The sequence below is a fragment of the Calonectris borealis genome, chromosome 9 (assembly GCF_964195595.1).
Source record: "Calonectris borealis chromosome 9, bCalBor7.hap1.2, whole genome shotgun sequence".
Classification (NCBI taxonomy): Eukaryota; Metazoa; Chordata; class Aves; order Procellariiformes; family Procellariidae; genus Calonectris; species Calonectris borealis.
The window spans coordinates 29,764,324-29,790,189 of NC_134320.1; the positions used below are offsets into that span (position 1 = coordinate 29,764,324).

The 25,866-nt window shown below is 45.2% G+C and overlaps 2 protein-coding genes across 2 annotated transcripts in view; one reads left to right on the plus strand and one right to left on the minus strand.

Moving 5' to 3' along the window:
• The window catches only part of MED12L (mediator complex subunit 12L), a 155,067-nt gene that overhangs the window by 76,771 nt on the left and 52,430 nt on the right, over positions 1 to 25,866 (minus strand). The gene's annotated exons all lie outside the window — the stretch shown is intronic.
• Positions 649 to 4,682, plus strand: GPR87 (G protein-coupled receptor 87). The gene is made up of 2 exons (XM_075157558.1): positions 649 to 822; positions 2,228 to 4,682. Exons 1-2 carry the CDS (start codon positions 780 to 782, stop codon positions 3,262 to 3,264), a joined length of 1,080 nt encoding a protein of 359 aa, XP_075013659.1. The 5' UTR covers positions 649 to 779; the 3' UTR covers positions 3,265 to 4,682.

A 25,866-nucleotide genomic window follows, 5' to 3' on the forward strand; every position in this document is an offset into this window, starting at 1 on the left:
CAATGAGGTGTTTCAGTGGTGATAAGGAACTTGGCCACCAGGAAACAAGCTTTTCTTAAACCTCATTTGTAAAACAGTGCACAATATTTGTCAGTGGGATTCAAGGAAGATTATCTTAACTGGATCAGACACAGAGAAGAGCTGATATCTTCAAGTCTTGCAGAAACACATGAAGGCTTGCTTAATCACAGTAAATGAAGTCTCAGTACAGTGAGAAATGTCCCTCTACATGCACAGGGCTAAGTATCAGAGATGGAGACGGGTTCTTTTAAATGAAAGGCACTGGTACAAGAATATATGAGATAGAAAGTGGCCATGGAGACATTCAGGCTGTAAATTAAAATAATGTTGCTAAATATTACAGCAATAAAGCTCCAGCACAGCTTTGTTAGTGAGGTGCAGAAAGGGAAACAGTTTTAACAGTGAAAACAATAGGCTTACAAAAACTAACGTGGCAGGATTGCCTTCAATGATGCAGTGGATGCCCAGCTGTAAGTGAAGATGTGGCAGTGAAGACCTCGATGGGAGAACAGCTGTGGAGTATCCACAGATCAGCCATCAGCACGCCTCAGCCCTTTCCTTGGGAATTCTGGAGGATGCTCATTTCTCAAAGCCACTCTCCACACTGAGGAGAGAAAGCTGGGGTCTTCTGTTTTGCTTCGGTTTTAATTCCAATTTATTTTCCCCAGAATGTAAAGCTGGCACAGCCCATGCTGCATCCTGGATCTACGGCTGCCAGTGGGACTCCTGAAAAGCATTTCAGCTGAAAATCTACAGCAATGCAAATGATGGGGTACAATTTGTCTTATGGAAAACTGCCAGGTAAAATAATGTTGGAAAATTAAGTGATTGAGAAGTGTTTATTGTATTACTATCAGTTCCTACCAACATTTTAAAGAAATAAGTCATTTCGGGAAAGGCTGTCTAAATACTGCCAAGTGCTGCCCCCGTGAGTGTCAGTCCTGGTTTACCACACCAGCCAAGTTCAGAGTATAAACCATATGAAATAAAATGTGCTATGGTTTTATGCGAGAATTTATAAGTCTGAAGTTTCTTCACAAACATTTATGCAGGAAATCTTAAAATCTCTGGAGACTGTGATTTTTAAATACATTTAAGTAAGCTAAGTTTTAAATTAGCATTTTAAGAGGCCCAAAGAGTCTCTCCAGAGTCCTCTCTCTTGATAAACAGATCATCTCAGCTCACAAGTTGCATTCTGTCAAGACAGCCAAGAGCTGACACCCTGTAATTTTGATTAACAGTTCGTTCCCAACATGCCGGTATGCAGCTGCCTCTGCCCACACCCCCACACAAGGCCAGCGACGGGCACTGCAGACCTCGGCGGGCAACGTGGGGAGCGCCCAGCTCTGCTTGGATGGCGGGCAGATTAAGGGAACTCAAGTCCTCCTCACACTTCACTGGTTCTCTCTACAGAGAATGTCCAGGCTATTTGTCTTCTTCAAATACTGCAGAAATGTTCACTTGCACAACCCCCCGCCGCTGCCAGGCTGGCCAGGCCCTGCTGCTCGCCCCCCACCCCAGCACTGCTCCGGCCAGCGCCCGCCTTACCCTGGCTCACCGCTGCTCCGGCAGCCAGAGCCCCCCGAAAACAGGCGTAACCGCCACGTCTGCGGAGCACATCCCGGGAGGCACTGCCCCGTGCCGCGGAGAGGGAGGCCGCCGCCGGCGCGGCCGCGAGACCGGGTGGCAGGGACCGGCCCCACACACGCTGCACAGCGCCCGACCTGGGCCTCACCCAGCGGTCCTTCCAACAGCCCGAACTCAAAGCGTCCTCAAGCGACGCAAGGGCTGCGCTGCCGCCCGCCGCCGTGCAGCGTTCACCCCACCGAGCTGGGCTTTCCGGTCTCCTCGCCCGCAGGGCGGCAGCAGCGGCAGGCAGGGGGCTCGCCAGTAGCATGGGAACCTCGGGAATATACACACGCTCGCATCCTGCGTGTTTTTCCTGTCAAGCTACTTGCAGAAGCACCTTTATTTTTCAGCAGGAAGCACAGACGTTGTGCTCAGAGGCTAGCAAGCCACATTTTTTTTGACACGCGCAACACTTAGGAGCACTGTTTTAAACTCAGGTTTTCCAGCCTGGTTAATCCAAACAGCCTCCGGAATTGCCCAGAGATTGGACGTTTTCTAGAAGACAGTTCTAAAACGGCCCCATTTGTAAAACACTAGAAACATACTTCAAACTTCTCGTTTTCCCTCATTCCCACAGATGATCATCTGAGCCAAGACAACAGTACCTCACCCAACTCCACAGCAGGCTTACTCGGGAACTCCACACACAACGAATTCACCACCATCGTCTTGCCTGTGCTTTACCTCATCATTTTCCTGGCAAGCATCTTGCTGAATGGCCTAGCAGTGTGGATTTTTTTCCACATCAGAAATAAAACGAGTTTTATATTTTACCTCAAAAACATCGTGGTTGCAGACCTCCTCATGACACTGACGTTCCCATTCAAGATCATCCAGGACTCGCAGCTGGGACCGTGGCACTTCAACTCCTTCCTGTGCCGATACACCACGGTTCTGTTCTACGCAAACATGTACACCACGATTGTGTTCCTCGGACTCATCAGCATCGACCGCTACCTGAAAGTAGTGAAGCCTTTCGGAGACTCCAGGATGTACAGCATCACCTTCACCAAGATCTTATCTGCCTGCGTTTGGGTTGTAATGGCTTTCCTAGCTCTACCAAACCTGATCCTTACAAACGGCTACCCGACAAAGAAGAACATAGACGACTGCATAAAGCTGAAGTCCCCCTTGGGAGTCAAGTGGCACACAGCTGTCATTTACATCAACACCTGTATGTTTGTCGTGGTGCTGATAGTACTGATAGGATGTTACATTGCGATATCCAGGTACATTTATAAATCGAGCAAACAATTTATTAGCTCATCAAGCAGAAAGCGAAAGCATAATCAAAGTATAAGGGTTGTTGTGGCTGTATTTTTCACTTGCTTTCTGCCATATCATTTGTGCAGAATACCCTTTACTTTTAGCCATCTAGATAAAATTTTAGATGACTCCGCACATAAAATCTTGTATTATTGTAAGGAAATGACACTGTTCTTATCTGCATGTAATGTCTGTCTGGATCCAATAATTTACTTTTTCATGTGTAGATCATTCTCACGAAGGCTGTTCAGAAAATCAAATATGCGAACTAGGAGTGAGAGTATTAGATCACTTCAGAGCGTCAGAAGATCAGAAGTGCGCATATACCATGAATACACCGATGTCTGAAGTCACCCACACAGAGACTTTTGCTAGTTTGTGAGAATATTTGTATATCATGTAAATAAAACATATCTTTGAGTATCTGACCATGAAAGTTCATTAAGGAATGTGCAGACACGTACAGCTTTTCTGTTTCAGCATACCTAACATCCATTTCAAACATCAAAAGCTTAAATCCACACAGAGATCAGGTTCACTTAGAGGGGCTTTGGGGGTTGTTTTAGTTGGTCGGTTGGTTGGGTTTTTTAAAGGTCAACAGAAGCTAAGGATGCCTCAGCTCAGAAAGCAACCTGGAGCTCCAGGAGGCTCCAGCCGAGATGGACAAGCTCTGGCCTCCGAGCGGGATCCAAGGCGGCGACTCAACAGTTCCCTGGGCTTCGCGTTTGAGTACAGCCTTTGTTTCCGCCCGTTTTTACCTGCCCTAAGAGGACAGCATGTTTCAGCCCACCACTGAGTGGTGTTTCACCCACCACTGAGCTGACTTAACACGGGGGACGCGCGGACACGTGGTTGCAGGATTGGCTACGGTGTCACCCGCTGCACCGCGGCACGGCCCCGCCGGGGTCTGGCGGATGACCGCTGAGGGGCATGCGGCAGGTGAAGGAGAGGGGAGGAGGCGGCACACGCTCGGGCACGAGACCCTCGGAGCGCCCGCGGGCAGGCGGCTGCTGGGGCAGGGCAGCTGCAGAAGCGGCACTTCGTTGCCAGCTGAAAGCGTCTTCGGCTTCTTCTCTCGGGTGTTTGTGGTGCCGGCAGCACCGTCTCGTCCACAGATCAAACCTACCAGAGTGCTACTCACTCCTTTCAAAATATCAAACATAAAAAATTAAAACACAATCTGAGTTTAAGTCTCTTCTCAAAAAAAAAAAAAAAAAAAAAAAAAAAAGACGTAGACGACCATTAAAACGGCTTTTAATTCCCATTTATCTCATTCTAAGGAAACAACAAAAATGTCCCTTGACAGACTCGCACGTGACAGGGACTGAGCAATCAATATCAAGCTGAAAATTCAGTTTCCCTGCACCTTCTATGCTTGCTTAATACAACAGGAATAAGACTTAAAGCATTAGGAATTTTTTATTCAAAATTATTTATAACTTTGGCTGCTTTCAACTCTTGGAAACAATAATGGTGTGCGATAAGCAGGTGAAATTCATTTTTGGAGAGCAGTTCAGGTAACATCTTCAGGGTATTATTTTACACTGTGGTACACGCAACCAGGGTAGAGGAAATATTGAAGAGCATCCAAAATCAAGGCAAGAAGAAAGGAATAATAGAAGACCAACAGAGCACCTGCTGCATGAGAAACATTGACTAACAACTACATTATTTAAATGAAGAAACCAAGTCCTGGAGAGTACCCACCAGAGCTAGTATTGACCGGGACACCTCAAGTCGTTTCAGTGAGATCCTGGCAGGCTTCGCACCACGCGAGCAGTCGACAGCACTCCGGATTTGTTTATGACACGGGCAGAAGAAACCAAAACCACTTGTCACAACCACTTGTGCAAGCATGCCCGAGCTGGCCGGGGCACCCACGCCAACAGGGCGGCGAGAGCCACAACAGGGCCCAAGGCTCTCCAGCAGCTACTCCACTCGGGACATGGCGTGAGGACCTCTCAGGCTGAGGCAGAAAGACAAGTTCCTCCTCCTCTGACGGCTGCACTCTACGAAGGAGGCCATCTCCCACCGAATGGCCCCGGGTGCCTCCCGCGCTCCCCGGGGAGCTGAGAGCGGCTCGGCCAGGGCCCCAGCCAAGAAGGCGGGAGAGGGCGAGCACAGGCTCCCCAGGGACGAGCTCTCAGGGGCTGGGAGAAGGATTTGCAGAGGGGCGGGGAGGCAGGGAACCGTCCCCCCGGAGCGTGAATTCAGTCGCCTTTATCCAGCGGAGATCACCCTGAATTCACAGCGTTTAACGAACAGCCTGGGCACACGGCTGACCTGCCGAGCGGAGCGCGGGCGGCCCCAGGCGCGCACGCAGCACTGCACAGCCCCGACACCTCCTCCCCTCGCGCCGCAACCTCCCCAAGCATCCTCAGCCTGACCAGGGAGATCAGCAGGGAGGATATATTTGGCCACTCAAGGCTACAAGGATGTGTTTGTATTTAATCCTGTAAACGGAACAATGTTTACGCGAATCATTTTGTCTTGTACTTCACAGAGGATTAAGTCAGATTTGTTTAGAGTAAAAGCTGTTCGTATAAAAAATAAACAGCCAATTTAAAAAATGTAAATTGTAAGGAGCTGAGGGGTGTTTTGAGCAATTAATTTTTATACCTATCTTATGCAACGTAGTGCAATTGAACAAACAGAAGATGGCAATAGTCCATCATCAAGTGCCTTATTCATATAAGGGCTTTCCTTTTAACACAGACAAAAATGGTTTGAGAAGAAAATCCTGAAAATGCAGCATTCAAATAACAAGGCAAAATACTGCATGAGAACATCTTTGATGAAGTTTTCTACTGAAACAAGGGTTGTTTTTTCTTTTTTTTTTCTTTTTTAACCCTTAGTTTAGTTTTAGATTCTGTTTTATGCTTAATGAAAAAGTTGAAGTGTAAGTGTTATAATATTTGGATTATATAATTGGATTAATGCAAGTATTATAAAACTACTTACATTGTACAGGGGGGACTATTTCTGGAGACAGGATATTCTGGATATTTATCCTACTTTAAATAAAAATATTTTAAATGGCTAAAATACCACAGGATAAACCCTGTTTTCCAATCAGCTCTGGAGAAAACTGTGTTCACACACACAATCTTAAATACTAGTTCTGGGATCAAATTTGCCATTTTGTGCTCTTAGGGGTCTATGCACATACAAAACCATATTAAGAGAACCATTTTGGGGACTGGGTTGCACAGTTTAAATTCTTGTAAGCACCAAATTAAATGGAAAGCATACTGGGTTGGTTTTGTGAAATGGTAGTATTTAGTACTGCAAGATCAGTTACGTACCACAAACATTAATAACCAAAGACTCTCTTATTAGGTCTTATATAGCTCAAGAAAGCCAAGACCAAGTGCTTCTGGTCTCCCTTTTACAACTCAAGTAATAGTAAATCACAGAAGGTTTATGGCTTGTTAAATTGCGCTAGATAATTACCATGTTAAATTCATACACACGCACACCACCACCCCAGTCTCTGCTTTGCAGCTATTCCCCTTTTAACACCTTTGCAACACCCACACGGCTACAGGAACAAGCGGGTACACACAGCTTGTCTTTTCCACTAAGGGAGATTGCCACACAAAATCTTCCAATAACAAGACCATTTATTTATGAGGCTGCAACTGGAGATGCTCTTTCCTCCACGTGCCCATTACCCCGCCGCAAGGCTAAGGCAGGTGGCTCATGCTACTGCACATTCCCTGATGTGCTCCATGGGCTCAGCATGCAAGATAGATATCATCGTATTTTTACTTTCTTATAGCCTTCTCCAGTATTAATCTTTTGAGCTGAATTTTTCTGTGTACTATAAAGCTATCTCTATTTACCCAAAAACATCCTTTGTCTCGCAAGAAAGCATGCAGACCCATTACAACAGGTTTTATATCTGCCTGGAGATAGATGCCAGACTCTGCAGTCAAACTGAACGATTACAACCCTTACTAGACGGAACTACAGTCAAGCCCATTACTAGTGGACAGGCTATTTGCAGAATAACTGTGCTACAGATGAAGATGACTCTTCCCATCTTCGTTGCCTACTACTGCTCAGAAACTATCACCACTTGCACCGTTGGAACTGATGCTCATGAGTCTGCGACTTAAGGCGCCCCAACCACAACCAGGTGTGGTGTTTCCACCAGGCTCCCTGATGCCCAGTTTCATCCAGGTTCTTCCATTCTCAGCAGTGCTCCAGCTCCTCCCTACCGTAAACAACTGACAGCTGACTCTGTCCCCCACGCGCTTCGCTGAGCTAACTCCTATCAGAAGCAGATCACAGAACAAGCACACACCTCCTAAGATTAAATTCAAATATCCTGACTACTAGACAATATTTTAAATATACAGTATAGCAGAGTATTTCTATACATAACGTATGTACACAGACACACACTCTATAGGATTCATCATATATATGCAGAGCAAGAAAGCTTGAACCCCTCTCAGAATCGTAACCCCTCTCCAGGTGGATGGCGGACTTCCTACCCAACTCCAGCAAAGCCCCACGAGCTACTTCAGTGAAAACATCCCTGTTTGTCCCTAACCAGGGACACAAAGGACAGGTGAGGAGACCGCAGACCAGACGTACAGGATTCAGGATTCTCCCTTCGCACAACAGTGGAGCCTGCACACCAAGTGGTGAAGCTCAGCGATGGCTGAAAACATGACCAGATGGCCACCTATATCTCTTCTAGCATGCTGCATACTCTCCTTGCAGGATGCGCGTGCACACATACTACACTTTCTCACTTCCCACATATTTTTTAACTAAAGGCTGCATTTGCATAGGATTTCCTCCTAGGAGAAACAGTACTGCTGTTCCCTAGTAAGAATTTTATACCGAAAAATCTATTACCCAAAGCAACTGCACCCGGGGCAATGCCCTTCAAAGAATGGCCTGAAGACACCCTTTCCAGGGGACCAAAGAGATAAAGTAACCAGTAGTTTCTGGCAGGCGCGGTCCCATAAGGGATCAGTGGGGCATCCCTATGAACTCCCGCGCCGGGAAGGGAAGACGCAGCCATGCCCTCTCAGCACACTGGCCAGCCAGGACAAGTCTCTGCTCTGAAGCCTGACGACTCAGATGCATACAACACTTCACTGTAAAATCACCCCCAAAATAAGTTTACTTTAACTTGGCAGGATGTATCTGCGATAGTTCTTTATCACTGGTTTACGCACGCACTTACATATACAACAGTTCTTTGAAGACACTGTTTGTGAAATATTTTCCCAGGGCTACAAATGAATTATAAAACAACATCCTAGTCCCCAAATACCAGATAACTATATTTAATTTGTCTGGATTTGACATGGAATTTTGGTCCTTAAAAGTTCTTCTTGAAAGAAAAAGGTACAAGAAAGTTCGTAGGAAAAGTCTCAGGCCCTGATCTATCGCTGTCATTTCAGAGAACCAGATCAGGACAGAAACATAGGTACATTTTGGTTGTGCAGTTTGAGACTCCCATTTTTTTACAGGATGCTATATGTGAAAAATGGTTTTCCAGGTGGAGGCACGACAGCAGATCAGACCCAAGAATGCAAGGAGCACACAATTCATGAACATTTGTGATTTTTTTTCATTTAAGAAGCTTTGCATTATATTGTGATTGAGTAACCCAGCCAGAACTCTCCATGCCACGGTTATTGTGGAAGGAATGTTATTTGAACGTGTACTTAGAGACAGCTCCAGACTGTTCCCTCTGCAAGCTTTTTGTCACTACGTATATTATGCCCTTTACTTTCGAGGTTTCTCTAGCAATAACTTTTACTGTGGCTTTCCACCAGCTTCCTAGGCATCTTAAAAAGGAAGCTAGAACCCCAAAAGTTCTAAAAATGTATCTTTGTATTGACGCACACCAGAATCTCATGAATTAAGCAATCATAATTGCGTAACCAGCGCAACCGTGATTGGGCTTATTCAAATGTGCGTCAGCCCCATTCCTCAGCTCTTCCCCCGACCCTGTGCCACCCTGTCAGGCAAAACGCTTGCGTTGTGAGCGACAGTGGTGCTATCTGAATACGGCCAAAGACCTGATGACTAAGTTTCAGACAGATCCTTGTAAGGCCTCTGAAGGCTATTCTGACGCACAGACATCTACCAGTCAGCAAAACAAAACTAGGCAGAAAGTTTTTTGCCGGCAGCTTTGATAGGGTAAAAAACAAAATCCAGAAGTCCTGCAATACTTTTGTAATTAGCATGCCTTCTAGTGGTATTATTCTATAAAAATATTTATCTTGTTCATCCGGCTTTTATCAATTCACAGAGCTCGGCCACAGATATAATATAATCTCTGAGTTTTCACATTTAGTAGGGTTGGAAGCACTGACTACTTCATTAGAAGGTTTTAATAATGGGGCACAAACCTATAAGAAGGTTAATAGTCAGAGATATTGCTTATATATGGCAATGATTTGGTGGCGTAAGATCCTTCATTTAGAAAAAAACAAGTCCGAACCTGTCAGCCACGTTCCTGTTATCAAAGGCTTCAGAGCTGCCAGCCCAACTTGCACTTCTGTCATCAGACACATGAAGAAGCAAACCACCACCACCCCACCAGCCCTTTCAGTCACCAGATATGCTCTGATATGCCATCAGTTTTCTCCCATCTCTGTCTATGAATCTGTATTCTCCAGTCCTGATACAGCAGTCCATCAGCAGGACCATAAAAAAGGTTTCCTTTCATAGGCACTGAGATCAGACAAAAAGTTCAAATGATTTTCTTAATAAAATGACACCTAGACCAACAGAAATGAATTTTGGATTTTGGGGGAAGAAAAAGACTTGTATGGCTAAAGGTAAAAAACATTCTCACTTGGTTCTTAAGCCACCAAAAGTATATGATATACAGCGGGGGTCTTCTGGCAATCATGTTCACTGCTTGTTTTCTAACCCTTTGGAAATAGCAGCTGTATCTTTAGATCCTTAAATATTAAATTTGGCTGGCATTTTGGAAAAATATCCATGTTTGCATAACAAAGCGACCCTTCAGTTTGCCCTGCTGTCTAGAGTCATTCCAACGGGGAGAAACCGTACACAGAGCTGAGACGTCCTACCCGCCCTCTAAGCTCTTAATCCTCTGCCCCGGACAACTGCTTACTTCTCTCTGAAGCACGCAAAAAATTATCTGTGCTGCAATGTTTAATCCATTACAGAACAGCAGCTTACTTGAAAACATTGCATTTCTCCTTCTTTTGGGACTTCACATACTCATGGAGAGCTGCACACTTCAATCTTTTACTGGAGGCAGCATTGTGACTGACATATGTTCTAGTTTAATGATTTTAACAAGTTTTAACCAAGAATGACATTTCAAACCAAAAAGTACAGCCATGCCATTAGGTAATCCTAAAATGACATAATTTCAAAATATAAAGTATGAAAAAGTCATTCAAAAAGTTGCTCACCCTTGGATCCTGTTACCGTATTTCAGCATATTACCATTTTTAAAACAATTTCATGCCAATGGCTACGAAGCTTGAACTGTCCATTGCATCATGAGACCCGCACAACTTTTCAGAGAGAAACCACATAGCATCCACACATTTTAGCACTTCAGCTGGTGTTTGAGATGACTTTGCCTGCTTAGAGTTGACTTCCTTTTCAATATACACTGGCTACTTGTGATCTTCAGATCTCCAGATCTTCTGGTTCCCCAGCAAGTGGTGTTCTGCTTCTATTGCTCAAAAACTCTGCGGCGGCCAGAGCTCGCTGCGGCTTCTCTGCCCGGGAGCAGCATCAAGGACCACTGCTGGCACAGCCCTCCAGCCTGATCCGCGGGAGAGAAGCAGCTGCTCCAGCACACCAGGCATGTCCTTCCCTAGGCTCAGCTAAATGGGAAAGAGCATTCTCTTAACTTGGGCTTACAGCTGCATTGTGTATGGCTTTAAATTAAAATTCTACCCCCAACTGTCTTGGTAACTACTTTCATATAAGCCATTTTTAAGGTATACATATTAGCACTGGATTGTTCACAGGGGCTTACATGTTTCATTTTGTGTCTTCCCCTTTCCTGTTGAAGAAGGTAAAAAGCTTTGCAAAAAATATGTACGTAAACAAGGTCCTGGATATATCAGGGCAATAAAACATCCCGGTTCCATGCACAGCCTGGAGCTCTGGATGTCTATAAACCAGCGAGTGCTTTACAGCGAGAGCACCACCAGCATGGGCACCACTCTACCTGCTTTCCTTTTTATTATTTTCTTCCTAAGCAATGACTCCTGACCACCATAAAAACTGATTTCCGAGTTAATTAGTATATTGGTTTGAGTTAGTTCAGCAATTTTATGTTCCTATCACAATATGATCAAGTTTTAAATAATCAAGAAACGAGATTTTGGACAAAAAGAGTGTGCGAGCATATTAAAGATATATGTCTGTTTTACCACTACATCTATATAAAACTCCTCACACACACAGTCTTTTGATAAACTCCACTGCCAATAGTCTGCTAGAACTATACAGTGGAAACACTCCGTTCAAATTAAGTAACAAACTTGGTAATATGTGAAGTATTTTGTTTAATTTGTATTGTGTTTCCAGTACAAAGATAGTCATCAGAAGCCCCAAACAATAAACAAAATGGAAAAGTAATACGACAGATAAAACTGAAGTGAGAGGGAAAAAGGAGATGTCACTAACCAGACTGAAGACAGGATGGCTACTTAAAGCTACTGGAACGATTTTGAACAATTGACATGAAAAGGTGCATTTTGAGGGTTGTTTTTAAGCTTTTCCTCCTTTACCTCAATACATTAAACACACATACAAAATTATGTTCTTCACTCACTATTAAAGGCAAACACGGTTACCTTTATTTCCTTCTGGGCAATAAAGTTAGTGAGTTACAGCATTAAACTGCAAGCCTGAGCAGCAGGGTCACACTGCCCATCCAAAGATCCCACTCAATTTATTTTAAAATACTTCGGGTTCAACTGCCCAGAAATATTTTGCCTAGCACAGAAAACAACCCTTGACTTTGCAAGAACTAAATGGCAACTTTTGACTTCAACCTAAAGAAATTTCCCCTCTTGAAAGAATGAATTTAAGATTCCGTTCAAAGCCAGGCTGTGTTTAACAACTTTTCCAAACTCTCATTCTGGGGATGCAATTACATTACATTAGTAAAGCCAAACAAAAATTGTTCTAAAAACACCTCATGAAGTTTCAGTGTGTATTGCTCTGGAAAATCATGGGACTAGGAACCCCGACTAGGGATTAACATGAAGCCTGCCCGTGCAGAGAACAGGCGTGCCATGTTCCTTGGAGTACCGGGCTCTGGTCTTCACTCTGTCACTAAGATGCCAAACAGCCTTCCTAAAGCAAACCTGGACCCCCATTAATGCAACTGGTGGAAATCAACTGCAGCATCCATCTGCTTACATCGTTTTTCTGAGTTACTCAGTATAAATGATTTACGTAATATTCTACAGTAGTCATAAATATGGTGCTAGCATTGTTTTCTTCAGAGAAATGAAGTCAGTACGAAACTACAGTGTGTTAAACATTCACTCACCCAACATCAAACCCAGAAGTGCTTACTTCCAGAACTCCATTACGCAAAATTGAAAAAATAAGGACAGGCAGCAGCAATTTGCAATGCACGTGTTGTTCGATATATCTTTACAACCAGCTGAGAAGTAACAGCCAGTTTTGCCATACCCACATTACACAAGACAGCTTTCTTTTAATCTTATCAGGGTTGACAAGAACAAGATGCTCCACTTTCTGTTTCAAAGCATTCTCTGCTTTTTCTTGGCGGGGGGTTGGGGAGCGGAAGGCACAGCAGCAAGGGGAGGGATGGAAAGGATATCCAAACAACTATGATCCAAACTAAGTAATATATCTACTTTACAACATCAAAGCCTCATTTCTAGGCTGCACAAGAGCAACTCATGATGTGATATGAGACCGCAGGAAAGGAACTGAGTGTTAGAAAGCACTGAGAACCCCTTTTACGCAAGCTGGAATTTTTCAAGTCAGACTCTCAATTCAAATCGAGCCTTTCAAATAGGTAATAACAAACATGCAATCAAAACCCAAACATGCAACAAGCATGCAATCAAAACTGTCCCACAATCTGCCTCATACTGGAGATCAACTCTCTGGTTCAGCCCTGCCTGCTGGCATCGGTGTGCACTATGGTCACACTCTGTCCACATGCTTTCATTAAAAGCCAAAAGTATCTAAAACACAAGTTCTGTCCCACTGACAAATGAATGACTGATGACAACATTCATAACTGGAGATGACAACTGCGTAAGACCTACTGCTTTAGTACACGCAGAATTGGCAAAGTTTTTAAGCAGTTGCCATTTACAGCCTCGCAGTCCCAGAGCCTGGTCTTGATATGACTGCAGGGAGTTCACGTGTACCTACGCTCCCACCTGCCGCAAGGCCAGAGACTAACAGTCTACCACGCATAAAAGTCAGGAGGTTTCTCCACCTTTCTCAGAAGAGTAAGACGCACCCCCCCCAGCACTGGTCATTTCAATTCTGTGCAGACTCAGAGGCTTACAGGATCAGTTAATCAGCGTGTTAGGGCAGATGGCGGGGAAGATGACACTGCACTGCTGAGATGATTGCCAGATGTGACATTTCCAGGAAATTGGACATTTCCAATTAAAGTGTAAACCTAACAGGCGAATCCCCTGGCGGCGCAAGGTATTTCACGCGCAACAGCTCTGAGTGCCAACAGCTAATTTCATGGACTTTCCAATTAAGACACTGCAGAGCACAGAGTCTGGGTCTGTGGATTTTATGACTCTAAAAAAGGAAATCTGCAGGCAAAACATGGAGGAAGTTTACTGTTCTTATTTATAATAAAAGGACAACAGAATCCCATGACTGAAAGTTTCTGTAGCGGTTTCCATCGAAAAGGAATGACAATACATAACTATGTACAGAGCTCAAATGTGTCTGTTTCCTAACCGTCATTTGGTTATTACCTTACTCACCAATGACATCCCAGAGAAAACTGAGATCTTCTCTCTTTCATACTCAGATGAAGACGTAAGCATGATGCATTTCTCCCTCTAACCAGAGCAGTGAGACTGCGCAGAAAACCAATCCCAGGACGGGACCATGCAGAGGAGAAGCACAGTTCCTGCTCCGCAGAACCAGGGAGCTCAACTGCGGTGGGACGGGACGGTCAGGTCTGAGCCCTGCCTTCCCCGAGGCAGGAGTACTGCAAGGTCAGCGTAAGCACTCCAGATCACTTGCCTGTGCTCACATCCACCTTAGTTAGCTAGGAGAGGTCTACTTTATAGATCTAAAAAGAACAAATTACTGAGTCATTCAGGGATGGAGGCCTATGATTGGACTGTAAATCAGCTAACCAGGAAGGAACATTATGCTTCAGAAAAACATAAAAGAGAAATTGCTCTGCACTGTACAGAAGAGCTAGATCTAGCTCAAGCTTTCTGTACCCAGGAGCAGGGCACGGCTCTGCGTATCTACAGCTCCTGGTGTGAACTGAGCACACCTGCAGTAAGCCCGAGATGCTCTAACACTGGTAATGCAGATGTGGCAGAAGAGAAGTCTCTTCCGTTCTCACACATACACAAGTAACATTGATGAGCCCTGGCCGCGCTGAAGTGTAAGAGCCACCTCCAGAAAAGCAATTCTTCTGGCAGGAGTCCCGCTTCCACACCACATCACTACCTTCAGGTCCAACATGGTGCGCAGTCACCTGTGCTACCGATGGAAAGCACATAGGTGGTTTTCGGCCACTTTGGGGAGACGGGAAAATAAAAAATTTGGGGGTAGAAATAACATACTTAACAACAGTGTTTCCTCCCCACTTTGCCTACAAAACAAAAGGCCCCTGCAGCATGCATAACTGCAGCAGCAGGGACTGCCGCAGCGTAACACCTTCGACCCCTTTGCAATAAGTCTGTTGTGATAAAAGACTCGCAGTCTCCCTTGGAAATCCTGATGTCTGCTTAGATCTGCTTTGTAACCACCTCCTCACCTTCTTTTCAAGCAGAAAGAGAGGGTAAAAGCCCTGCTTCTGTTACTGCAGTTCACAGGAGACTGGGGAAAGCAGCCTGTGTGCTGGTGCCTTTGGAAAACAGCCAGGCGGAAGGGTGTGGAGAAGAAAGTAGAAAAAAGCTACTCATTCTGCATTGGTAATTAAAGCTGAAAGAAACCTGGAGAAGCTGGCTACCAGCCTGGGCTGTGCTCTGGACTTCACTGCCAGCTTGCTTTGAGGCGCTCAGTCTTCAAACAAGAATCTTAGTTTTGTTGCGTGGCATTTTACTCTACCGGAGCCCAGTCCTTCAGTGACAAGTTTGCTGTATTAGCCCGTAGGAAAGACTATTTCTGTTGCACAAAGGTTGGTAGTCCAATCCAAATTGTTGCCTGCAGGCTCAAGTCCTGATTTTCTGATGAATCAGCAAAAAAGGTTATTCAGCTCTTTGCTAAATACTCAACTGCTTGAAACAATGGGAATAACTTTTGAATGTTTAAACTATTTTCTCACTGCTCAAATTTTCCCTTTTGCTAGGTCTTTGAATGATGGCCTCCTTCAACAGCAAGTTTGGGGTGCTGCACATAAAGTGAGAATTGCCCTTAGGAGGGAGACATTTAATTGAGGTTGGTGGACAATTTTGCTTTGACAAGAAGTTCCTCTTATCTTTTGTTCTATGTTTCTCTTTCAAATTCACTTGTCTTGGCAGACTGCACTTTTCTTCCTCTTCTGCAAGGATTTCATCTGGACACAAATGGAACATTGCTTATTTTAATTTTAGGCTTAGATGAGGAAGCTATTGGAAAAAGTTTGTTGTGGGTCACACTCTGAAAGCTGACCTTGGTCCCAAAAGGGATATTGAGGCTTCTGCTGCTGTTTCTGGAGAGAGGAAAAACAACAACAACAAAAAAAACACAACAAAGAAAGGGTTTCTTTAGAATGAATTACAAACACCGTCTCAGAGGGCCAGAGGTTTTTAAAGCACTTGTGATCAGCCAAAGCCTTATCTGACCCATTCCTCTCGTCCTTGCTTCGAAAAACAACAATAGGGTGGATGGAAAGAGATTAAAAGTTTGGCTGACTGTGTGCCTTCTGGGGAGCACCTGAAAAGCCTTGTGCATCGCCCTGCCTGATCCTCCCCCGGCTGCAGAAGGTCAGCCAGAGGAGAGGCAAACGGCGCAGGCTTGCCCTTGGACAAGCCTCCTCGCTTTGCAGCCCAGCCCAGAGCAGCCGGCTCCAGCGGGGCTTCCCAGGGCAACAGCCTCGTGGCTCGGAGCGGCCAGGAGATGCACCAGGGCAGCCCTCGACACCGGCTTCTGGCAGCGCAGCCTCTCGAGGAGATGGTGGCACCGCGCCCCAGCGGGAGCGGAGCGGGACGCCCGCCTGAGCACAGGCTGGGGACGGCAGCGCTTCCCTGCGGAGCCGCGTTCCCATCGCACAGCTGACAGCCGGGGCTACCTCCAAGCCTGCGCAAAGCCCAGGTCTGCCGCCACAGGACCGCAGACCAGCTGTAAAGAAGAAATAGCTTGTGTGGCCACCAACTCATGTCTCACCGTGTGAAACTGGGCTCCCAGCTCACAGGCGTGATTCCTCTCTAGCCGATTTCCACATTCAGAACGAGAATGAGAACGGAAACAGAATCCATATTTTTCTGAAACGTGCTTCAGTTAAAATAATACCCCATGACGAACAGGAGAAGGAGCAGGCTCCTCCAGGAACCCAGCCTTGCCTGAAACCCTCACTGACGCATTGAGCCTCGGTAAGGGAACACGTCCCAGCAACAGCAGTTCAACGGCCCCCCGCCACCCCCGGCAAAACCCCCCCCGACTTCTGGCAAAGTGCTCAAAGCAACACAGCTCCTCCCGGCTGCTCCCAGCCCGTGCCTGCGGTGCCAGGCACCGGAGCAGAGCAGGAGGATGCTCTCCATCGAGCCTCCTCCAAGAGAGAGGAAAGGGCCCGAGTGGGGTGCAGGCGCACGAGGATGCTGGAGATGCACACGTGTGTGCACACACACGCAGGGGACCAGCTGGCTCTGGGATCGAAGCGGGGCATGTCACACTGGGCAGGTGTGCTGGAAGGGTTACGCTTGTGAGGTGGTGCAGAGCCGGGAGAAAAGAGTAAAGGGACATGCAAGTGCTCCTCTAAGCCCTCCCAGGACACTGGGCGATCGTCCCTCACAATGAGGGTTAAAACTTGCAACCTCTGGCACTCACCACCTCTTCCTAAGCTACAAGTTTAACCCTCTCTTCTCCCGAGGCATGTGAAGAGCTATGACTCTTTAGGGCAGACAGATTTCCTTCAATTTGCTTGAAACTGAAGCCTGATGGTATGAGGTGTGACACACAAAGTCCGTGGGACGTGAATCCTAAAGCTACAGCCCACCAGCCCACGGGGAAGACGTAGTGCGACAGGGCCCACAGAAGCGGTGCCAGCGAAGCAGGCTGTTAGGGGCAGGATCCCCGCAGGAGCTGCCCCAGCTCGAGGAGACTGCCCAAAGAGGAAGGAGCCCGGTGCCAGGCAGCTGAGAGGGGACCAGAGCGTGCCCCTACCTCTGACACCGAAGAAAGCAACTGAAACCAAACTTTGATATCACAGCACCTGCCTACCAGACCCGAAGAGCTCGCGTTCAGATTCTCAGAAAGGCTGCATGCTCACACTGCCGCAGAAATGGAATATAAGGCAGGTTAAAAACTGTCAACGAAACGAACATCCAAACTCATCACCCAAGAGCAATGAATAATTGACCATTGTGATCTGGGAGTCTCAGAAATAAGAGAGGGGCAAGAGTACTCCAATAATGTAAAGACAATTTTGGCTCTGAAGATACCCCCTTATTTCACTGAGAAAGATTCAATGAAATTTGGGGGAAGGAAGGGACTACAGGTTCAGGTTAACACGCACTGGCTCTGAGTAAAGGATGCATACACAGCAGCAATGCATTAGCAGAAGGTACATTCATTTGTCCATGCCTTTGGGCCCCTTCTTGTAAGATGATAAACATTCACAGAAGGAAAGTCCATGAGGAAACTCTGTATTTAACGGAGAGTTTAGGTTACGCACTGTAAAGCGGAGCTCAAGTCATGTTCTAAATGTTTATTAACACTAATGTATGCAACTTACATATTTCACTTTTTTTTAAAGAATATACAGCCTCAATTTCTCTCCCCAAACCTCGGATCTCTCTCAGAATATACTACTTTCCCAGATTCATAGAAAAGATATTAGCTTTTCCATTACCATACATTTCCAGTAATTTTGTGCTTGATTTCAAAGCCTCCCAGTAAACATATGGGAAGAACAGGAAGGGAGGAAGACAGACAGGTCATTAAGGTTAAAAGAAAAGAGAAAGAAAAAAAGAAGAAAAAGAAAAAAGCCATACACCAAAGATTCACCACCTATCCCAAGAATACATCTCTCATCCTTTAAGCACGCCCTGAGCAACCACAACGTAACCCCGTGCGCTCCAGTCCAGAACACTCCCATTAACAAAAGCAGAAGCTATCAGAGCAGTAAGGTTTACAGAAAAGGTCGCAGCTAGGCCTGGGAACAGTTTAAGAAAAGAAAACACCAGCCCTTAACTTAAGATCGCTTACTGCTTTGCCAACTGCACAAATGTGTCTTTCTTGAAACTAGTTCAACGCCGATATTCACGGAAGTACGTGTAAGCACACGAAAATAGCACTGACCATCTGCAGCACTTGAAATCTCGACCACATTTGGCCAAGTGGCAAGGCACGACTCACCAGCTCTTCAACTTTCTGCTTGCGGAGACACAGCACGCTCTGAACCACTACCACTACCGAAGCAGATAATGAAGATAATACGGCAAAGTATTTGCTTAAAGAACTAGAGCCTATCCAGCCGCCAATGGGTAAAGCAGAGCAGACCGAAGACTGCGCTCCAGCCAGTAAGTAACAGAATCTGCTGCAGCTTACACAGTTTTTATGGTGTTTTGTAAGGCAGTTGTAAAGGGCTTATTCTGTAAATCTGTTTCATAGCTGAAGAGCGACCACACGTGCAATTTTATACTTCTTTCCAGGTGAAAGACTCTGCCTTTTCATTACATGTTTCTGTACGTTACCAATGCTCTCAAACATTCTCTTTTAATTTTTAAATAACTACCACTATAGGGTTTTTTTTAATTGACTAATAAGGTGAACAGGAAATCATGCACACGTTATGCAAACTACAAACATTAATTAGAACACAAACGAGCAGTCATAACTCTAAATAAATACAGAAGACCAAGGCAGACAAACTTCCACACCTATTAGTCTGAGACATGAACAGCCTCCAGCTACGCCACCAAAGACTGCTGATGTACAGGTAAGGATTGCTCTGTACTGTGTATCTCAGCAAAAGATATTTTTCTTAAGCAACTACTTTTGTTTTAATTTGTGACTGAGGAAACGTAACTACATAAAACTCATAGTTTAAACGATCAGAAAATAGAATTAAAAATCAAATATTTAAATTACAAATGTTACTATTAAAATAGAATAATTAAAAAAACCAATATCTTTATTTGAGCCACATTTTACTTCTTTTAAATACACAGTTTTAGGACAATAAAAGTACTAATCATTAAAATGTTTTATTGACATACTCATACTAGAATTTTTATCAAATTCCAAATTTGATAGGACAGTTGCTTCCAAAAGCTGGTCTGTTTAATTCTCTAATATCAAATCATAAACTGACCATTCCTAATACACTGGTCCTAACTTTTCCTCTTACATCCACTACTCCCTAATTCAGATCTGTAACTGATGGGAGATAGGAAGCACCTCAGTGGGGGTTTTTTGAGGCTTAATTAAAAAAACTGAATATTTAGATTAGATCTGAAAATGATCCTACATGCAAACAGCTCAAAGCATTGCCCAGTGAATATCAGGGTTTACAAAGGTACTTCGTAGGCTCTAATCTTTTAATGCTAAAAGGTTGTGGTTTTAGAGTAATTTAGACCCTTGCCTAAAAATCAGAAATAAAAACAGAATAAAAAAATTTAACTTATCAGGAAAATTAGGGTGTTAAATTCCAGATTTCAAAAGTAGCACAGGGACTCCTGGACAATAAGGAAAAATGAAACAATTACTGGTGGGTTCTGCAAGACAGAAATAAAATTCTACCCTTGAGGCGTCCTCACGCTGCAACCAAACAAGCTTATCCTGCCCTTCAAAGAGCCTGCTATTTTAACAAGAAATAAACAATCTTATCTACGGCTGCTCTTTATACCTGTTGGCTCTCCTTACTCACTTCTTCCTTCAGAACACCAGAAATTAATCATATACACCAAGAAAACATCACATATGATCTAACTGCCTGTAATAACTTTGGTCAGGAAAATCGGTTATAAAATGCTGTCAATGCTAAACGCTGTCTGCACTAACCGGTGCCATTTTACATGGCCACCTTCTCCTGCCACATTAACAGCAGCAAGTCTTTTACTTCAGCTTTGTTTGTGAACTTGGCAGAAGCAATGCACGGGAGGGCGAGACGCTAAGCACGTGTGTCCTGGTTTCGGCTGGGATAGAGTTAATTTTCTTCCTAGTAGCTGGTACAGTGCTTTTGGATTTAGCACAAGAAGAATGCTGATAGCACACTGATGTTTTCGTTGTTGCTAAGTAGTGTTTACATAGTCCAGGACTTTTCACCTTCCCCTGCTCTGCCAGGTGCACAAGAAGCTGGGAGGGGGCACAGCCAGGACGGCTGACCCAACTGGCCAAAGGGGTATTCCATACCATAGGACGTTGTGCTCAGTATATAAACTGGGGGGTTGGCCGGGGAGGAGCAATCGCTGCTCGGGGACTGGCTGGGCATCAGTCGGCAGTGGTGAGCAATTGCATTGTGTATCACTCGTTTTGTATATTCCATCATCATCATTATTATTATTATTTCCCTTCCTTTTCTGTTCTGTTAAACTGTCTTTATCTCAATCACAAATTTTACCTTTCTTCCGGTTCTCTCCCCCATCTCACTGGGACGGGGGGAGTGAGCGAGCGGCTGTGTGGTGTTTGGCTGCCTGCCGGTTAAACCACGACAGCAAGGCTGTCGGTGCAGCCAGACACGCGGCCGAGCAGAGGCGAGTCCAGCTGGAAGGCGTGGGGCTGGCGGGGCTCTGTGCCTCCCCACGCCCCCTCACGCACCTAACTGACCCGCACCCCTGCCTCCTGCCAGGGCAGTGCAGGACACTACGTTCCTTTGATCTAACCTGGGGATAAAAATGTTTATTTTTCTCATCACTGGATTACCTGAAAATGTCAGCTTGCAACATTTTTTTCTTTTTTTAAAGGGTGAGCAGATGGGGAGGAGAGGAAGGAAGGAGGGGAGCAAGCAGAACAAAAGTGCAGTACTCAGATCTGCATCAGTTTTAGAAACAGATGTTTTGTAACCAACTGGAAATGAGAATTCATTCACAATCGTAAAAAAGTGAAGACTTTCTACTGCAATACTGCATACTTCTGAAAGGTGTTAATGGGACTCCTGTCAGCCCAACCACTGGCAGGAAATGTTTGTAATGCACTGAACTTACAAGCTTCGGAATTGTTTTTGCAAATATAAGGAATGAGAAACACAGATACAATCATTAATTCATAAGGATCTATAAATATTGGCTGTGTTATACAAAAAAGTTCAAATCTTCACACACCCCCTGCCCCCACCCCAAGAATTATACAACCAACCAAAAGAATACAGGCAGCCAGGACCAAGTATCGCCCCAACAAAGCAATGTCACAAAAGATGTCACAGCGTTATTCCATGTTTTTTGTGAAAATAACACTTTAAAGGTTAGATAACATAGCCAATTTCTTCCAAACTGAGCAAGTCAACTGCTCCCTTCAGTTAAGAGACGAGGAAGAAAAGACAATCCAGGCTAGTACCCGCTGCTGCCCAGGGCAAAGCAAAGGGCTGCAGACGGATGCAATGGTGGTCAGGATGCTGCCACCCCACTAGGTGACATGGGGTCCCCGCCTACCAGGCCATTCGAAGGGCTGCAGTCCCTGCACAGGCATTAGTGATGCTAAGTGGGGACACTGGCAGAAGGGGCGACTCTGTAGGGCTTGAGGATGAGATGCACACAGGAGGAAAAAGAGAGTACACAAGGCAGACAGCTCACAAGGCCTGACAGCAGCATCAGGACTGGCATGCGATCTTAAGAAAGCCCCAAAGGACAGCGTTGTGAGTCAGAAGAGGTCTGAGTCCAGCTTTTTGTTTGATTCATCACATGTTTGGGAAGTCAGGAGTTTGTAAATAAAATACCATAGCATGAAAAAATACCTCCCTCCATCACCAATTGCTACCTCTGCACTAGAATATCCTGCATTTTGCCTTTTTGGATCAGAAGTGAAAAGTACTGTTAAGATGTAAAGAGTTGTTTACACTTCTGTTCTTCCCCTTACTAACCGTAGCTGCAGACAGGACATAGCTGCAGCGTCACCCAGGCTCGCCTGGGTCAGCAGGAGCCACTGCTACTCATGGGGACCATGAGTCGCAGCAGGGACCTTCACGGGACACACGGCCCTTCTCAGGCACTTCCACAGAGGACGCTACTCTCAGCGGCACCCCGATGAGCAGCCCGAGTAGGAACATGGCTCATGCAGTCCTCTGTCTTCTCACACAAGACGTGAGTGGTCTTGAAAGCAAGAGCTGGAAGGTACAGCAGCAAGGAACCGACACCCGCTAGAAGTTACTGCCACTTATCAATCCCCCTTTTCTCTGAGCCACGCCAGAGGAAGCATGCACTGAGCGCCACCATGTACGATGCTATCTCACAGTTACTTGCTTACTACTTCCTGCAACGGGAAGCTATTTTATTTTTTCTATCATCCTAATTTGACTATTCATCCCATTTTCCTCCACTACGTTCTATGCGTGTATGTCAAACAACTACCACCCAATATGCCATTTTAAAAGGCTGAAACAGTATGTAGTTTATTTTGCATACTTTTATTCTCCGAAGTATTAAAATCCAGACATTGCCCTATGACAAATGTTATAATAAGAACAGAAAAATAACGAAATCTTAACCTCTTGGCAAACTTGCAGTAAGTTAAACATACCAACATATCTCCACAGTCACTGCAAAAAATGCCTTCCAAAGGAGAAGAGCAATTACGACACGGACCCTGAACGTCTCCACCCTGGCACCTACCCCACCGGCTGCCAGGTCGGGCACCTTTGTGGAGATGCAGAAAGGGAGCAGAGCAGCCCTGAGCACGCACCGGCCGAGGAACGCCCAGGCGACCGAGGAGACAGCTTTCCCTTGGACAGCCCCTGCCTGCCCCTGCCAGCCCTGACCCCCAGAAGGCCCAGCTGAGCCCCTTCGGAGAGCAGCCCGGAGGACGGAGATCCCACTGCCTGCAAATCACAGCTAGCAGGCCCTTCTTTTACTTCCCTCCGCTGGTCCGGCTCCTAACGAACAAGTGAACACCTCCACCCCTTTAAGCCCCCCAAGGAGACCCACAGCAGCCTGCCCTGACGGTTTCCAGCCAGCGGCCGCCCGCGCACTTTGCTCAGAGCAGGAGCTCCGGAGAGCGGGCAGGCAGCTCGCACCGCGGTGGCAGGGACACTCGTCCAAACTGGGGGCTGCTTTCCAACTGGATCACACCAGCGTGGCCGGGACTGCAAGTTCAGACCACTACCGATATTCCTACCACATTAGAAAGAAAGTCTCAAAAAAAGATTCTTCTTTCAGCACAACTCGGCACAATTCACAATTGCTGTGTTTTGTCTATTGCGCTTCCTCTTTCTCTAGATTTCTCATAACATCAGAGATAATATTTGGTGTGATCTTCTTCCTTGATAAACTCCATTTTGCAGTTCAAAAAAGACTTCTGGGGACAGTGACCACTGTCCACAATTCCTGACCCAGTAATTGCATTGCATATTTATCAAGCAGCTGCATTGATTTCCATAAATAGGTAAAATGTGCACTCAGTACTACAGAACCTTCATTATATTCAGGGTAAAAAAAAAAAAAAAAAAACAACTTTTAAATATTATTCTTATGGTCAGTAAAGCAGCCATGAACTTGGAAATTTGACAGCCAAGTTACAGAAGTCAAGAAAAAGTGCCTTAATGAAGGGTTACAAATGATAGCATAAGAGTTTGAATACAGAAAGAATTAAGCATTTTTAATAGTTTATGCAACTTTCCTTTTGTGTATTTTGCCAAGACAACATGATTTGCAAACTGAGAAAGTTCAAAACTTTCATATATTTTACTAAATCAATCTTGTTAATTTGGTGAACCAAGTTTGCTGGTTTGGCACAACTAGTTGATATTATTTACATAGAATAAATATATTTTATGCTGGACCAAGCATTTGAACATGAAATGCTGTTCAAGTATGAAAGGCTATTCTCACATACAAATCACAAATTGCTGGGTGCTAATACAAACCCTCCAACACATGCCAGCAAATAGCAGCAGTTATGCAGCAGCAAAAGAACCAGCAATGTTTTAAGAATTGGGGAAAAGGAAAAAAAAAAAAGAATCCTTAAGCTTAGTCATCACTTCAAGTAGCATTTAGGAAAAAAGGTCTTAAATTGACCCACCAATTAATGTCAAATGAGGAGTATTCACAGTTTCCAGATGAACCCCAACGTGGAATGAGGGGGTGAACATCTATGCTCATTTCAAGCCGCATATCACCTGGTGGAGCCACTGCAAGTTCTCACGTCTCACGAGAGAAGAGGATGTTCTCATTATGAAGGTTTAAAGGCAGCTTAAACAAGAATGCAACCAGAACAAGCATGAAAGGGCAGCTCCTCTATAAAGTGGAAGCATGCCTTCTGCCAGCTACATGCAACCCACCTCTGCAATCCACGAATCAGCAGAGGACTGCAGCCATCGCGGTGGCTGCGGTTATGAGGATCCAGAAGCACCAAGCAGCTGCATGAAGGCCACTCAGCTAGACCGATTCTTTACCAGAGCACAGGAGTTAGACCTCGTGGTACCACATGGCCACAACTCCTAGAGGATCCACACTGGGACCCTCGACTGATGGAGGGAACAGGCTAGCGAGGTGACAGCATTCGCTATCAATGCTGAATTATTCAGAGCAGTAGGGATAAGGCCTCCCAGAAAGAGCTGAGTGTGTGACTAGGTGACAAAAAGAGCAGGTGAAATGGATCATGAACACAAATGACGTGATGCATGGCAGGGGGGACACAAAAGCCTCTAGCCTCACCCATGCAGTGATGGGCTCTAGGTTGAACATGACTGCCCTGTGACTCTGTCCTTAACCAATTTTGAAATCCTGCTGAAAGATCTGAAGAATTGTCTGCAGAACTGATCATTAGACAGTCTAAACAGGCGTTGCACTGTGGGAACCCCTCAGCACCGCAGAATTACGTTGTCCTGTGCTATGATACACAGCTCTAACAACTGTATTTTCCTGTCTCTTGCATAGGTCTCCCAGCAAGAGAAGAGGCCCTGTGCCTGCGAATGGAAGGCGCTCTAGACCCTTAAGAAAAAGCACCACAGAAGTCAAATCAAGAAAGGTAAGGACGAGCTATTGATATTGAAAGATTTACAGAGTCTAGCTTGGACTTTGGCAGCAGGAAGAGAACAGTTTTCAAATACAGTGTTACCATCTTAAATAAAAATGTCAATCATTATTGGTGCTTTCCAATCGTCTGAGTGGATGGTTGAAGGATACAGAGAGAAAAGTGGAGATCCTTGTAGTTTTAGCAGTATCACTCCAAACCTTACCCATTATCACCTCCTAATCCTAACCTATTCACATGGTAGTAATAACACCAGCTCTCCACACCATCTTTCTCCTTTAAAAACCCAACCAAACAAAAGCAAACGCCGTGATGAGTGGAGCTTAAACATAAAGATAGGATGGCAGGTCTTCTTATGGGAGAACTACCAGGAAGAGATTAACTGCAGGCTTCGGCTGTGAACACGGGTAACACCTGCTCCACTGCTCCACTTATCCATGCAAGTTCCAGAAC